Source organism: Tribolium madens, unplaced genomic scaffold (genome assembly GCF_015345945.1).
Source record: "Tribolium madens isolate multiple individuals breed KSU strain unplaced genomic scaffold, Tmad_KSU_1.1 Scaffold_19;HRSCAF=116;Tcas5.2_LG9, whole genome shotgun sequence".
Classification (NCBI taxonomy): domain Eukaryota; kingdom Metazoa; phylum Arthropoda; class Insecta; order Coleoptera; family Tenebrionidae; genus Tribolium; species Tribolium madens.
The window spans coordinates 7,351,687-7,366,804 of record NW_025400983.1 but is presented as its reverse complement, the minus strand read 5'-3'; the positions used below and the strand labels follow the sequence as shown (position 1 = coordinate 7,366,804).

General features: G+C 37.8%; 2 protein-coding genes and 1 long non-coding RNA gene across 5 annotated transcripts; 2 read left to right on the top strand and 1 right to left on the bottom strand.

The window, feature by feature from the left end:
- The first annotated feature begins 146 nt into the window (after positions 1 to 146).
- Positions 147 to 9,635, top strand: LOC123016002 (rapamycin-insensitive companion of mTOR). The gene is made up of 15 exons (XM_044416160.1): positions 147 to 502; positions 558 to 605; positions 660 to 822; positions 1,042 to 1,364; positions 1,415 to 1,643; positions 1,691 to 1,844; positions 1,891 to 2,342; positions 2,389 to 2,527; positions 4,056 to 4,157; positions 4,211 to 5,275; positions 5,321 to 6,015; positions 6,065 to 6,177; positions 6,227 to 6,733; positions 6,781 to 6,819; positions 6,868 to 9,635. The coding sequence occupies exons 1-15, from the start codon at positions 451 to 453 to the stop codon at positions 7,278 to 7,280; spliced, it is 4,494 nt and encodes a 1,497-aa protein (XP_044272095.1). The 5' UTR covers positions 147 to 450; the 3' UTR covers positions 7,281 to 9,635.
- On the bottom strand, positions 7,498 to 10,127 carry LOC123016006 (sterol O-acyltransferase 1-like). 3 transcript variants are annotated; one of them, XM_044416167.1, is made up of 6 exons: positions 9,897 to 10,127; positions 9,441 to 9,552; positions 8,926 to 9,075; positions 8,726 to 8,871; positions 8,537 to 8,676; positions 7,498 to 8,487 (listed from the first exon to the last, which is right to left on the bottom strand). In XM_044416167.1, exons 2-6 carry the CDS (start codon positions 9,464 to 9,466, stop codon positions 7,630 to 7,632), a joined length of 1,320 nt encoding a protein of 439 aa, XP_044272102.1. In that variant the 5' UTR covers positions 9,467 to 9,552; positions 9,897 to 10,127; the 3' UTR covers positions 7,498 to 7,629. The 3 variants fall into 3 exon arrangements, with proteins under 3 accessions (XP_044272102.1, XP_044272101.1, XP_044272103.1); XM_044416166.1 differs by having other exon boundaries at positions 9,441 to 9,473; XM_044416168.1 differs by lacking the exon at positions 9,897 to 10,127 and adding an exon at positions 9,600 to 9,869.
- On the top strand, positions 9,641 to 14,858 carry LOC123016013. The gene is made up of 2 exons (XR_006413419.1): positions 9,641 to 14,007; positions 14,062 to 14,858. It is a non-coding gene; the product is annotated as an uncharacterized LOC123016013 (long non-coding RNA).
- The last annotated feature ends 260 nt before the right edge of the window (positions 14,859 to 15,118 follow it).

Below are 15,118 nucleotides of genomic sequence, written 5' to 3'. Positions count from 1 at the left end.
TAAACGGTTGACTGATTCAATTATAAAAATAGTCAAGTAGCGTCATTTCTTCTTAATCATCGTAGAAAAAGCAAAAAAATGAGAAAAAGTGCGTCACATCAATTCACCTGTTTACGGTTGGTCATCCTGCTTTTCTTAAAAAAATAATAAACCAACGAAAAAAAATTGTCGTTTCTTAACAAGTGATAAATTCAACAGGAAGTTTAGTGAAATTTGCTACAAAATTACAGCTTTTTCGTCAAAAATTTCAGTTGTGTAGATGTGGCAACGTTGCTTGACAGTTTATCTCCTCATAAACGCCTAACCTAACAACCATATAGTTTGACAGTTTTGCAGTTTTATGGTTCGATGTGTATATAATAGTTTGAAAATGCAGTGTTTTTATTTTAATTTATAACTATAAGTATAGGACTTAGTTGTTTTAACTAAAGTTTCAACGAATAAGAGAACATGGCCGCAACGAGCTGGATGCGATATCCAAACACACGTCGGTTTCAAAGAGGTAGTTTGTTTATTCCGGTCCTGTTTGGTCTTTACTCAACTATTTGCGATTGCAGGTCGATCCGCAAACAAAGAAGACGACATTAATATCGACGTAAAAAGCGGTAATTGATTTTTACGTTTTTGTGGACACAACTCAAGCAAGCTTCATGTTGTAGATTCTCGACAAAATGTCACAAATATACTATCAGCGCTTTGCCAAATGTCGGATATATCAGATGGAAAACGCTTAAATTACTTAAATGCTTTTGTTAAAGTTACCCTGCATATTGAGGGCAACTTTGAAAGCATCGGATTTAGCATGGGGGACGTTTTATGTTGGTAAGTCTGAATAGGAGTTACAAAGCATAACTCACTTTTTTAATTGTAATACGTCATTTCTTTGGATTAAATCCGTTATTTATGAATTGCTTTTATTTATAAAGCGTGTTAATTAGTTATGGTAAATTGAGTTGTTCGCATTTTAAATTGTACAGTGTGTGTCAATTAAAGTAACTGCACCCGTATTGATGGTTGCATAACGTCCGAAACCACTTGCAGCTTGCGCATAGCTCTGCTCCACGAGTCGACTCAAGTCAGATCTGGGGGTCTAAGGGCCATCCGTCACGTCTTACGCAACGAGGACGACATAGCCCAGCTCAACAAACTCTTAATTCCTTTTTTAATAGCCAGATCGTTGGACTTGATGTTAAAAAACGACGTCGAACGAATCGAAGCAATGAAACTCATTCGAAAAATTCTTTTACTCTCACCTTCCAACTTCCATGTGGCTCTAGCCCGAAGTTTAGTGGCTTTAGCCAATGGTGTTGTGGAAGAAAAAGACAGAATGTTGCGAATCTGTCTCGCTACATTGTGCGAATTGGGTAGGTGTAATTACGTTGGCGATGTCACTTGATTATTTTTCTTTTATTAGGGGTAGTTAACACGAGTTTATTTATTGAAACTGGAGGCGTAGCTGCTATTACCAGGAATTTGCTAGAATGTCAGACTCCGAAAATAGCGGAGTCTTTGTGTGGAGTTTTGTTACTGTTGTTGGATAAACCATCGACTAGGAATCAGGCGGCCATTGACCTGCACTCCATAGCAGCTCCTTACTGTGATTTTCACTACAGACACGGCTGGAAAGACAAGGACAAATTTGTGTTAGTATACGCAAAACAGAATTGATCCATATTAAAAGTTTTTGTAGGGATGAGCGGGAATTACGTTTCAATTGCAGTCGACTTGCCCTTTTGTCAATTCTTCGTAGCTGGCCCGGAATTCTGCACTTTTGTGGGCCGTCCAATAAGGCGGGGCTTAGGGCGGTCGTTGAGGTTTTATATTTGAACCAATTGGAAGTCAGGGTAAGTAACAATTAAACGAATCAATTTCAATTAACCAATGAATCAGAAAGCAGTTTTGGACTTATTGTATGAGCTACTGGGCTTGCCTCAACCCGAATGGACTGACGAACTGTCGGTGGCTTTGAGCGCTGTCGATCCATGCGAGCCCCAATCTTCCTGGAGACTCAACGAAGGCTTTGTCGTCGCCGAGGGCCGTTCTATTCTACCTCACTTAGCCAAAACCACTCCCAGTATCAGTGACATGCACTTATCCCTCCTTCTCTACTGTTTCCTCGAATGTGGGCTGTTAGGTGCGATAGTCGAAGTGATTGCAACTAGTGACACTTTTATTAGCGTTCGAGCAACCGTCCTTCTTGGTGAACTTTTACGCTTAATTCAAATTCTTCTTCCTCCCGAATGTTGTAATATTTCTCCCGCACTTCCAACACTATTGGAATACGCAACGTGTGGGAAACCTCAAGCAGTTAAGGCCGTTAATGGTCTTCAACAATTACAAAAGTGAGTTTAAGTTGGCATAAGGTCAAGTTTGATTTGTTAATTTTAGGTTGTTGAGGGCTAGGCCGGCTTCTTATAGTCTTCACCTAGACTTTATACTCAGAAGTGGCGGCAATGTTAAATTTTCGAGTAAAAACAGCAAGAAGAGTCGACACAAACTAAAGACGTTGAAGTTTAAGTTGCAACAAGTAAGGAAAAATGCTCTCTCTTCGCTTTTAGCCAATGTTAAAACTATTAAAAGTATTTAAATCGCCGTTGATATTTTTTTTATTCCGGTAAAAAAGTATTTTTGATTTGTTTTCTTTATTGTATAAATATTTTTTATTATTTAATTTTATTTCAAAGAGATGATCTTCTTTAAGTTACATGTCCCAGAGAGTTCGTAAAGTTTGCATAAATATTACAGTAGAATTATGTTTAAATGAAATACTATGTTTTGTACATTTGGTGGTTGATTTTCATTGGTTTTTAGTAACTTGTTTTTTATACATAGATTTATTATACACAAGCAATAGTTGATTTTCTTGTTTAGTTAGTAATCAATAGTAGATTCTTAAGTGTTTGTGTTTTCAGAAAGATTCTAATTTATAATCTCTTTCATGTTCCATTTTATTTTATTAAGTTATTCATGTTTTTAACTAAAAAAAACTTATCTCAAGTATAGTGAAGAAATTATTTTTTTACTTAGTTTTTGTGTAATGAATATTTTAATAGACTATACAGGGTGTTTCACGTAATTTTACGAGGCCTGCGCCTGTAAGATGCAATCAATAATACATATTCCGATACGAACTCGATTACAAATTTTGAAAAATTGGATAACCTTCTCTAGTTTGTTCACCCTTTCAAAAATTACGTTTTTAGTTAGCTAGTGATTAAGATAGATAAACTAGAATCATAATCATGCCGTCTCTTGATAGAACAAATGATAATTGTTTCTGAAAAACTGTAGTTTATGACTATTAATGAAACAATGATTAGTTTGCCAACTACTGTCATGGGTTTCCAAAAATTAAATAGTTATAAGTGTATTTTTTGTATCTAGTGTTTTGTGACTTTTGTATATTTGGGTGCGTACATTAGGCGCAAGCCTCGTAAAGTTGTATGAAACACCCTGTATTTTCTTATTTTCCTCAGAGAACTCAAATTATTTTAAAAACTAAAAAAAGTTTAAAAACACCAAAATTAAAAGCCACTTCGTTAAAAAACAACAAATTTATGCTGTAACTCATTTCTGACACTTAAAAATACTTAAAAATAATTTCAATTAGACAATATACTCTTTTTCACATTAATATGCATCAAGTAGGTTGGAGTAGTCTAAGTGAATCTATAATTTAAAGGCCGATTCATACAAAAAGTGTCATTAATGTCATTCAGATCAAATGTAATCACATCAATATTGACAAAAATCTTTTATGTTTGCGTTCCTATGTTAATTACGTTGTTAATTTTAATTATTTTTTGCTAACTGGGGTACACATTTATTTGGAAAATAATTTTTAGGCAAGATTGAGTTTATGATTGTTTGAATTTTCGCATGGTTGCCACCTTAAGTAATCCCTTTCAACGTCTACTTTGATGCACATTAATATGAAAACGCGTATAGATTAATTCTAGATTTCAATGTCCGTAATAGACTTTACTAACTCGCTGGGACACCTGTAGGTATTATTTTTTTGAATTATTTATAAAAGCAACTGAATTGTTTGACAGCTGGTGGGAAAAGACGGAGATGATGTGATAAAAGAAACCGGGGTTTTGGTGAATAAAGATCCATACACATGGAACTGGAACCTCATCAAAATTGTATTGAAGGTATATTGATTTTTAATTTTTTATCCTTTTGTTCTATTCTTCTCTTGTTATAGGGTGAATCTTTGAAGATCGACCTGTCGGAAACCTCCCACCGCAACTTCATGAAACGTCTTGTCGATTTCTATACTCCTTCGCGCAATCGCTACTCCCACATGGACTTGAGTACTCCCAAAGTCAGTATTGCGTACACATTGACTGGAATCGACTTGATAAACTGTCTCCTCGAACTGGAAGATGAAGAAAGCACTCGCATGTTGCTTGATTTGTTGACAGACATTTTGGGTAACATTAATGCCATAACAAGTGGCCGGAGTGTCCACGACTGTCTCTTCAGTCCCCAACACATGAACAGTACTCAATGCCAAAGTTACTTTCTTTTCCTCGGTCGTCTGTCTTCTAACGACGTGGGCATGCAACTGTTGAACAGTTTACAAATCTTCAAACAACTTGAACATTTGGCAACAACCACGAACAATGACTGCTACGTGAAGTTGATCGTTTCGTCTTTGGATTATAGTAATCCAGGACCTTGTAGGGACTTGTTGAGTGAGGTTTTGAAGTGTGCTGTTGAAAGTTCGAGACTATACGCGACTCAATTTTTATTAGTGCTGCTAAGAGCAGGAATTAACAATTTTTCTGAATGGGGAGTTAGATGTCTAGTCAAACAATTGAAAGATTCCTCAAGGTCGGTGTATCTCACCGCCTTGAATACATTACATGAGGCTTGTGAAGTCGAAAGTTGTTTAGAAACTTTAGTTAAGTTAAATCCAAATTTAAGTCATTTGGGTGAAAAAGGTTCGTTATTATCGCTCAGGTTATTATCGATAACTTCTGGTTTTCAATTGTTAAACAAAAACGACTTCGTTGTAAACGAAATTAAAAGATGGGACGAATATTTTATTTATAGATATATAAAACTAGTCGAAGGTGAAACTTCCGATGCTTTGACTTTACATCAAAGAGACGAAGATGGGAAATATGATAAGAGGACAAGTACGATAAGGACAACAAACCGCAAAGATTTTTTCCTACCACCGCATCTTTACGGCCAGTTGGCACGACACACTGACGGATTTCTCATACTAGTACAGCACGGATCGTTGGAAATTATGATACAGGTGAAACACTTTTAAAGTTAGACAAGAAATAATTTTAAATTTTAGTTGCTCACAAATGGCGTTTGTGACACCGAAGACGACATTTTGAAACTGAAAGCTTCAATTTGGGCTTTGGGTCATTTCGGTAGTACCAGCGAAGGCCTAAGATACCTCATCTTGCACAATTCTTTGGCAGCTTTAATAACTTTAGCACAAGAGTGCTTAGTTTTATCGATTCGAGCAACTTCGTATTACGCACTCGGTCTAATCGCGACAACCCGACAAGGAGCAGACGAATTATTCAAATTAGGTTGGTTTTGTATACGTCACAACCGACACGTGGCTTGGCCCATCATCGAAGAGGAGGCGTGGGAGGAGGACAACGAGGACAGTTTGCGACTCCCTAGTAGTTTCCCTGATATCACGCCCACCTTGTATTACTTTGATTCGGGAATTAAGGACGCTGAGGGGAGCACTGATGACGATGCTTCCGAATCAATGTTGCCCGATACTACAGTGGCTGGTCCTCAGAAAAGTCTCACTTTGCCGGCCAATCAAAACCAAGCATCGGGCTACCACAAGAGGTCGCTGTCCGAGTCGAAAACCTTCGAGATTATCCGAGCGCCTCAAGACAGTAAAAAAGGCAGCTTCCGGTTGGGCACGGAAATCGTAAGACGTGTCCGGAACAATTCCACGACGGAATCGACGACTTCCGGGGTAAGTTCGTGCGATTCCTTCGGCGGAGGTAAATCTGTGATCTAGTAAGTGATAGTGACAATGTTTAATATTTGTTTAATTGAGCCATTTCAGCGAACGGCCGCAAATTTTGAKTCCTATACCAAGTTCCTGTAGTTTGAGTACTTTAAAACAGTCGGCGAAACTCCGGCGACATTCAGAATCATCACGGCGAGTTTCTGTGCAAAGTAACACGTTTTCGTGTAAGTGAGCGTTGGCTAATAGGCGTGGTTTTAGGCGGATCTAACTCCGATCGCTCGCTCCAATCGCTAGGTGGGGGCGGGTCGAGTAAACTGAGTCATCAAGATCTGGTTGGTTACGCCACACTTAGGTCGTTACGGAAGTCTCCTCGATATTTAGAAGAGCCCGCCTACGATGATTCGGATGATATTCGGAGTGATAGTAGTTGGGATGTCCCGATTTCGTTAATTGAGGATTTCAACCTTCTAAATACCACCGGGTCGAGTATTAAGCGATTTAGTGTTCATGATAGAAACGAAAGCGAGGATAGATGTTACATGGGTGTTACTTTACCTCATCACATTAATCATTTGTTTTTGGATGGGGAAAATGAGGCACGTGATGTCTCCTTGGATAGATTTCCTATAGTCGACGACGAGATTGTTTATGCCATGCACGATTTTAAGGTCCGTGAGGAGACTCTCTGGAGACACGACACTGAAACTTGCTTTGTTTGTTCGTGGAAAGGTTCTAAAGACGAGGTTTTTGTAACGACATCTAGCGGTTGGTATTTAATTATAGTCATTTTTAAGTTAATTGTGTTTTTACAGATCCCTTGGACTGTAAATACAACCCAAACAGCCCTGATAGTAAGTTCTATACAATCTCCCCGATTGAGTTTTATAATTTTCTTGTAGATGTTCTCAAGGGTCAGGTTTTGCATCTGGTCGACTTATTTTCTAACCCCGTTTGGGCCAAACAAGTGAAACAGTCGCTCTTGCAGTACAAGCAAGGCAGTCCTCACGTCTTCCAAGATGCTTGTATTTACTCAGAAGTATGCAAAATGATATCGGAATGTGCGTATCGTTCGTCGCCCCGTCGGATGCTCCACGAACTCTTCCTCGAAGTGAAATTCGACGATCTCTATTTGCAATGTGGGAAATTTCTGAAAAACGCCGCACAGAACAATGTCGATTCCGGTAAGTCATCAGGGGATTCGATCGATAGTGAAGGGGCGCAGTCAAATATAAAGAAATTAGATTCGTTAAAACTCGCATATAAAGAGAATAAATTCCCGATTCGGAATCGAAACGAATCGAAAATCGTGTAATTTTTAGTTCCTCTATTTTTCGAATTGATACAGGGTGTTCTGTTTCTAGGTTTAAGTTTTTTTGCGTTACGTGTAGTCTGTCGCTTTGTTTTTGTTGTATATATGGAACAGTTCATTCCACTCGGGAGAACAACCTGTGTGTATATAATTAATTTATTTGACTTTTCCTAGCCGTTGTTATTTTACCGATTTGTGATCAAAATAGTGAAATTACGTGTCAGAAAAATTCGTTTATTCGCATGTGACACAATTATCGTTACTTTTTTACATACAAAAAATATAAATAAAAAATATACACAAGTAACAAGTATATAATTCCGAAGCACCCTCTTTTCCTGCGACACTTCCTTCAGAATTCTATACAATTACACGTTAAAAATCTTGGAATTAAGTTTTCGAGAAACGTTGGATTTTCCGTAGGAGCATTGCCACGTGCATAAAATTCTAAACCATACATGGTAACCAGAGTAGCCATACCCAAACAGAGTGAATACCAAAACAAGATATTAAAAAGTGGAGTTTTTGGAACCCCTAGAAAATTAAAGATTGATCCAAACACTAAAAATTCGACAAACAACAAGGGAAAAAAGAAGCCAAACATGTAAGTCAAGATCCATTCGTGTACAACGGCCGAAATCGAAAAAACAGCAAATTTAGCAAATAGATGGTTTGTTTTGAAAAGAAATTCGGAAAAATCTCGGTATATGTAAAGATACAACCAATCCTGGACGATTATGTTCCATTTACGGAAATAACCCGAATAGTCAGTACAAGTCCACCAATCTAGATAAAACAACCGATCTCCAAACCGTGTCAACTCGGCAAATAAATTTTGCCAAGAGTGTAAAACTATGAAAAACATGGGGAGCAGGATAAGTGCCCCTGTGATGGTGTTTTCGAAAATACATAAAATTATTTCTTTCACGGTGTAGGATCGCAAGCCGAAGTCTTGAATCGTGGGATTGAGAAATCTGTCGATAACGAAACTCATGAAGAAGATGACGCCCACGCATTCTAACGCTCGGAAACAGACAAAAGTCCAATCGATTTTATCACGACGAGGGTAAGTCTCACGATAAACTAATGTAGGGACAAACAGAAAGTACACAAAATTACTCAAAGTTGGAAGAGTTACAACTTCATCTGTGTGAGGTTTTGTTGGGCAAGTGTTTCGAATAAAAGAGTGAATTTTCATCAAGAGACGCGTCTGGAAATGACAAATTAGTAATTCTGTTTAGAAAATTTATCATACTCACTTGTTCGGCTAACACGATACTTGCAGAAGCCGGTGGTAAAGCAAAATAAGTTACAACATAACCCGCAATTTTGAAAGATGAAACGTAGTAAAGCCCAAGTAGCGTCACCCCAACCCAGTTCCAAATTTTCAAGTGGCTCACTGAAACCGAATTTTCCAAAATTATACTTTCCGGGAAAAAATATCTCACATTTGGGGAAGAAAATTCTCTGCTTGGCCCAGATTTTGTAAAAGTGATAAACCAAACAAGTAAATAAAAAATATCCAAGCCATATTAGGGACACTATGTGTATTTTTCCAAAACCTTGTTGAATTAATCTAAGACCTAAAATTATTCTGAAATAAATAATTTGATGAAGTTGTAATGTATTTTTTCGTTGTCACACTCACTCTTCTTTTTTCAAATAATCGTAAACGGCTGTGTTAACAAATAGACCGATTAAAGTTGCTATAAACATATGATAAACAGTCCGTATGTGTTTGTTTTCGAATAAATCGGTTAAGAGCGAATTTCTGATAGTGAATTCTTTTCCTTTTGTTCTACAAAATGGATCAGTTCGAAATAATATTTACTAGCATGGTAAAAGGGTTTTTACTGGCGGACAGAAGGATATGACTGGCGAGTCGAAGTCGAGTCAGTCACTTTCTGGAGCCGGTACAACCCGTTACCTTGCATGTATTGTTTAATATTTTATTTGTTAATCACTGTAAATTACTATTATAAATATTAAAAATTCTAGAAATTCTGACATTTGAAAAAAATTATGAGCTTTAGATAGATGCCAGTTATTGAACTGGCTAGCCTGTTAAGGGAAATTTTCAAGGTGAATACAGTGACTTATAAATTGTTGTTTACAAGTGAGAAACAAAGAAATTATTTAACGGTGCTTAATGCTTACCCTTACCTTAATGTTTTCCCGTTCTGATTCATTATGGTCCTGCAATATATAAATATACTCAGACACTTCCGTTGTTGACACTCCAGCTACTGATAATTGAATGTTTTTCAATTCATTGCTTAAATTTTATTATTAGTTATAAGAAGATTTGAAATAAGCTGTTACAGCAAAATTAAGTACTAATATTTATTTCGCCGCCCCAATTCATCGTTTCAACAGTAATGATAATGACTAGTTTGTTTATATGTTACTTGGTCGTTAATGATTAATGCATTTTTTTTTTATTTAAGGATATATAGTTATCAAATACAGTGAATTTCAATTATTCATTATATTACATATTGGCAAAAAACACTTTGACAATCAGGTTTTTTTAAATATCTATATTTTGCAATTTAAACGTGTCGTCTTATATATTTATTCCACATTATAAATAGCCACAAACTATTTTCTTGTACTTACTTGATAACAAAGGTCAATGGTGGTTTCCTATTTTTTTTCGTAGAAAAAATACAGTATTTGGCGCTATCTCCGCTATCCCAGCCGGATTCAATGAAGCGTTAAAATAAACAAATTACGTAGCGAACTAAAGTGACAGTGGTAGTTGCAGATTCTGACAAGAACTAAACACATCTAATCATTTATTTGTATTTTTTCTCAAATCCTCGTGTACAGATATCGTTTTATTATCTCCTGGTGTGTTTTTGAATTTGATAAAGTGATAAATAACTACATTAAATTGCTTTATAATCAACAATGAACTATTCTAAAGAATTAAACAATAAGATGCGATACATCACTAGTATACGCTGGTAAATATCTAGGAACTGGTTGTACTCCACCACTATCCTCAATTCTCCTCTGCCTTATATCCGAATCCCCAGGCCACGCTCTTTCCGGCCCTCCAATCCGCTGATACTTATCCACAGCCAATGAAATTGTAGCCGGGTCATTGACCCCATTCGATTTGATCCTTCTTTGAGTGGTTGTAGAAGCCCTCAAAGTCTTCCGCTTCTGAAACGTAGACTCCTTCAAAAATTCAAAGTCAGAGAAAAATACCCCTCACCTCGACACATCCACGCCATTTATCGGCGGCATGTCTGGCCAATTCCATTCGTTTCTGTTTCTTGATTTGGTGTTTCTTGTAAGCCATTTCAATGACAATTAGACCAATACCACCGACGATCCCTGCGGCCACGAGGATGAACACGCCTGCCATGTTCTTCAATCCAAGAGTGTTGGGTGTCTTTTCGAATTGTTCGCATTGTTGGACGTTGCCTTGGAGGATCCATTTGTTGTCCAGACTTTCCATAAAACCACTTTCGTGGAAATCCAGAATGGCGAGAGTGATGTCGTCGGCCCAGGGTGACCCTTTTTGTAACCCTATGCCATAACCGGAACGCCCGAATAGTTCTCCGGCAGTTACCAATTCACAATCTTGAGCTGCTTCGAATTCTAGACGCGAGCTGTCCCATATGAAAGCCATCAGTTTTCTACAAAAAAATTGTGTACCATTCGATTGTACMGAGTTGTAGACTCTTACCCAACTTTAACGTCTTCTATAGCGTTCTCGGCCGTATTATAATTATTTGCTTCCATGGTCCTGTACATATTTGACAGTTCAACTTGTCTGCGGAAGTACATATCAACAGCAGACCCTTTGACAGTAGCACACGTCAGGTTCTCCATAGTGTTCCTCAACCTAGCATCATTAATTCCAGTCAGTTTTGTTTTGGGTCTTTCCAGTACAAGAAACGCGGCTAGATTAGCAGTATACGAGGCTACAATAATCATCGCGAAACCTGCCCAAACCATTCCTAAAACTCTTGCAGAGAAACTTCGAGGTGTCCCTTCACCAATCCCACTGTTAAGTAGGACTCCCCAAGCAAACCAAATCGCACTTGAGAGATTAAGAGCGTCTTCTTCGGTTCCATCAGTGTTTGCCAGTTTGAACCTCCCAAACGGCGAAAACCGGTCTAGGAGGTACAACACTAGAGCCACAACATGGACGGAAACCATCACCAAGATCCACAAAGTGTTACTGAAAGGTTGCAAGAACGATACAAGTGTGGATGATCGGGATGGTTTCTTTTCTAAAATTGTGATTCCTTGGTATTTGAACGGTTTACTAAACTCAATGAATTCAGCCCGTTCTGGGTTGATGGTCAAGGGGGCCACTATCATATCAGCTCTTTCACCCACCAATTCGCCTATCAGACCCGTCCATTCCTTTTTGCCACTCCCAGAACTGTTCCTAATGATGTAATTGCCGAATTGGCCGTCCGGGGACAAAGCCAAACTGTAGGTAAAGTTAATTTTCTTTGACAATTCCTTGAGGAGGTCCATACAATAGCCTTTGCAACAGAAACTCCCGGTCACTGGAAGGCGGAGTTATGAAACAGTGGGAGGAGTTACAACTTACAGTCTTGTGTCGCGTTGAAGTGAGGACAAGGAATTTCATCAGCAGTACACACATCCTGAGGTTCTACCAACTTACGGACGTAAACGAACGGTTTTTCTTCGATTGTCAAAACCTTAAGGTGTGTCGGAATCATGAAACCTTCAGGTTTGACGTGTTGACGGCCCGGCCACAAAATATTGTTCTCATCAACCACCAAACGCATTTTATTGCTTGTCTGTAAGAAGAAAATAATCAGATTTTTGGGTCAATTAGTGGAGGCACCAACCCTATTGAAGAAAAATTTGCCGACAGTCACTTGTTTACGTTTCCTCTGGATGTTGACAATGTTATATTCGGCGTTAATTCGGTCACCTTGGTCGTCAAAAGCCACCTTTCCTGTCTCACCATTGAGTAGCACTTGTTTTTTGATAAAGTCGAAGAGGTCACGACCGGTTTCCCAGATTTGGCCCGAATCGTCGCAATCTTTTGGCGCTTCGGTGATTTCTTTTGTTTGGTTTAGGTCACGTAAAGCCGAAGCTAGGACATAACTTAAAAAAAAAATAAAGTTTGGTATTAGTGTGAGGGGAAACACTCACATGCTATCTTTAATGTGAGCTTTTTCATTGGTCGCATTGACTAGACGTAGACCTAAGATTCCTTCAGGGATGTTATTGGCTACAAGGGCTTGCTCTGTGACGATCCATGCATATCCAGCGTCTGTCATATTAAACTCTGCAGCGTCTCGGAAAATGACTTGAGCATCAGTTTTACTACAAACTCAAATGAAAGTTATGGAAAAAATTGCTAGTGATTACTACCTAGCATACATCAGGTAGACTCTAGATTGAGCGTTTTTCATGTCGCTCAGTTGCTCTTTAAAGTTTTCCAAACCTGGCTCAAATTCTATTATCGACTCAACTTGAACTTTAATCTCAACATCGTCTTCTAGACTTTGAGAAGTGGTTTGGAACCTTCCTAATAGAGCTCGTCCGTCAGTGTCCGAACTGTGGATAAAAATGACTTTCTTGTAGTTGAAGTGTTTGAGCATTTCGACCCAAACATCCGCCTGGTGGGAATACGGAGGAACAGTCCTCAAGAAGGACACATGAATGTTCTGGAATATTTAAGTCAAGTCAAACTATCGGACCGAATTTGACTCACTTTGTCCGAAAAAGCTGAATCCCGACTCGAGATACCAATGACCGGAATGTGGTAAAAACCACTAGTGTACGACACCGCAGCTGGTGACAAGTCTCCAGTCAAAGGATGTGACACCACCACAGCATATACCCGACTTGTAATCAAATATTTGCAAACATTAAGCGCGGTTTTGATTGGATTTGGATCCATGAGAATCGCAGTGTCGTAATAAGTGACTCCTTTTGGGACATACTGGGAGTCGAAGTTCAAATGCTAGAATTCATTTGTTTATCTTTTGATCTTAACTCGGCAACGACTTACCGCAATTGTCTCTTTGAAGTAGTATTCACTTTCATTGCTACTTAACACACCCCCGATATTAAAAACCGTGGGGTTACTAGATGACCATAGGTCACCTCGAACTGTTAGCCAATTTAATGCAAAAATCACGTAAACAAACATTGTTTAAAAGGAGAGCCTCATCTCGTGCGAATATGGACCGCGCCCGTTGCCAAGACGACGCCAGATGATATCGATTTCAAATGACCTGCCTTAACTCACCACACGTACCCCCCTTGAAAGCAAAAGAAATACAAATCGTGATTTAATTGTCATTATACTGGATAATCGTCAAAATTTATTTCAACAAATATTTTTATTGTTTGACTTTGGTAATTGTTGGTCTTATAACATTTTCAAATAAACCTGTATGCAATTTTAAAACAGCTTTTCAAAGATTTTATCTGTTGTTACATACTCCCGTTTCTTGTGGGTTCGACATCTAGTGGATGTTGTAAATAATTGACTGTGCACCTTAAGATGACAACCCGCGGCCCACCTAATTTTTTAATTCTGCCCATGATGGCTTCTTTTACTCAACTTGGGAAATGTTTCTACCTTTTGGTTTTTACCCTTTTCGACATATTTTCTCCTATGTACTGCACTTGAGATGCCACGACCACAGTCACCTTTTTCTCGGAGGAATAGCGGTTCCAATAGAAGAAATATATTAAGGCATGCAACCCATATTAGGTGATTGTAATCAACCATTTATTAATTAATTATAATAACTGATTGTAATTTAAGGATTCCCATGAGAATGTCTCTGAAGAATAAAAGATGACGAAAGGCTTTGCTTCCAGCAAGCTGGAGTATAAAACCCTTGAGGACGCGACTCCAGTTAGCACTCTATCCGTCGAAGTTTGAATCAAGTAAATGTTGCAATATGTATAATGGGTTGCGGCAAAAAATCAGAAGTACCTCACTCATGAATAACCCTGTACATACAGGGTTAGTCACAGGAGAGTTACTTCTGAAATAATTTGGGCAGCAACCCATTATACAATTCACATAGGCGTCTAGCTTCCTCATTTTTAAAAATCATAAAATTGAATCCAAGAATACTTTGCATATTTTTCAATTTGACATTTAAAAAGTAACAGTCAATTTTCGTTAATACAATGTATTATTACACAAATAACGAAAAAGTGGGCATGCTCTTAATCCATAGAGAATGCAAGAAAAATGCTCCTGTGGCAGCAGCTCTGAACTTGGAGAGGTATCCAAATCGAATAACATTTCGAAAACTGGAAGCCAAGTTACTACAAGATTGGTCCCCAAGTCTTTGGAGCAGTAGACAATTACTTGTCATTTTGACGACTTCACTCATTTTCATCCAGCTCACATTGATTACTGAATTAATTTAAATAAAATATTATATCCAGTTACATACGCTAAAGGTATTTTTGGTTGCAAACTAATTAAGTTTCAAAGTAACTCTCCTGTGACTGACCCTGTATTATGTCTTATGTCTGATTTTTTAATACTTTTTTTCTTTTATGTATTTTGTAAAACATCTAAATAAACCTTCTTTTTTAAGTTCAGTTCATCTTTTTTTCGCTTGCCTGTATCGTTACTACAAAAATTGAACAAAAAACCGCTTTTGGTCTATTAAAAATTTGTATCAAGTTTTAGTTGGATTTTTTATTTTTTTAAACATTGCTAGTAATAACAAGCAATGAAACATTGCTGATGATGGTCACATAAAATTTAGAAAAAATCGCCAGCAAGCACAAAAAATAAACAAAAAAACCGCTTGCAGGCTTTGTTAAATGATTATTAAGTCATAGAAGCTTAGGTTAGA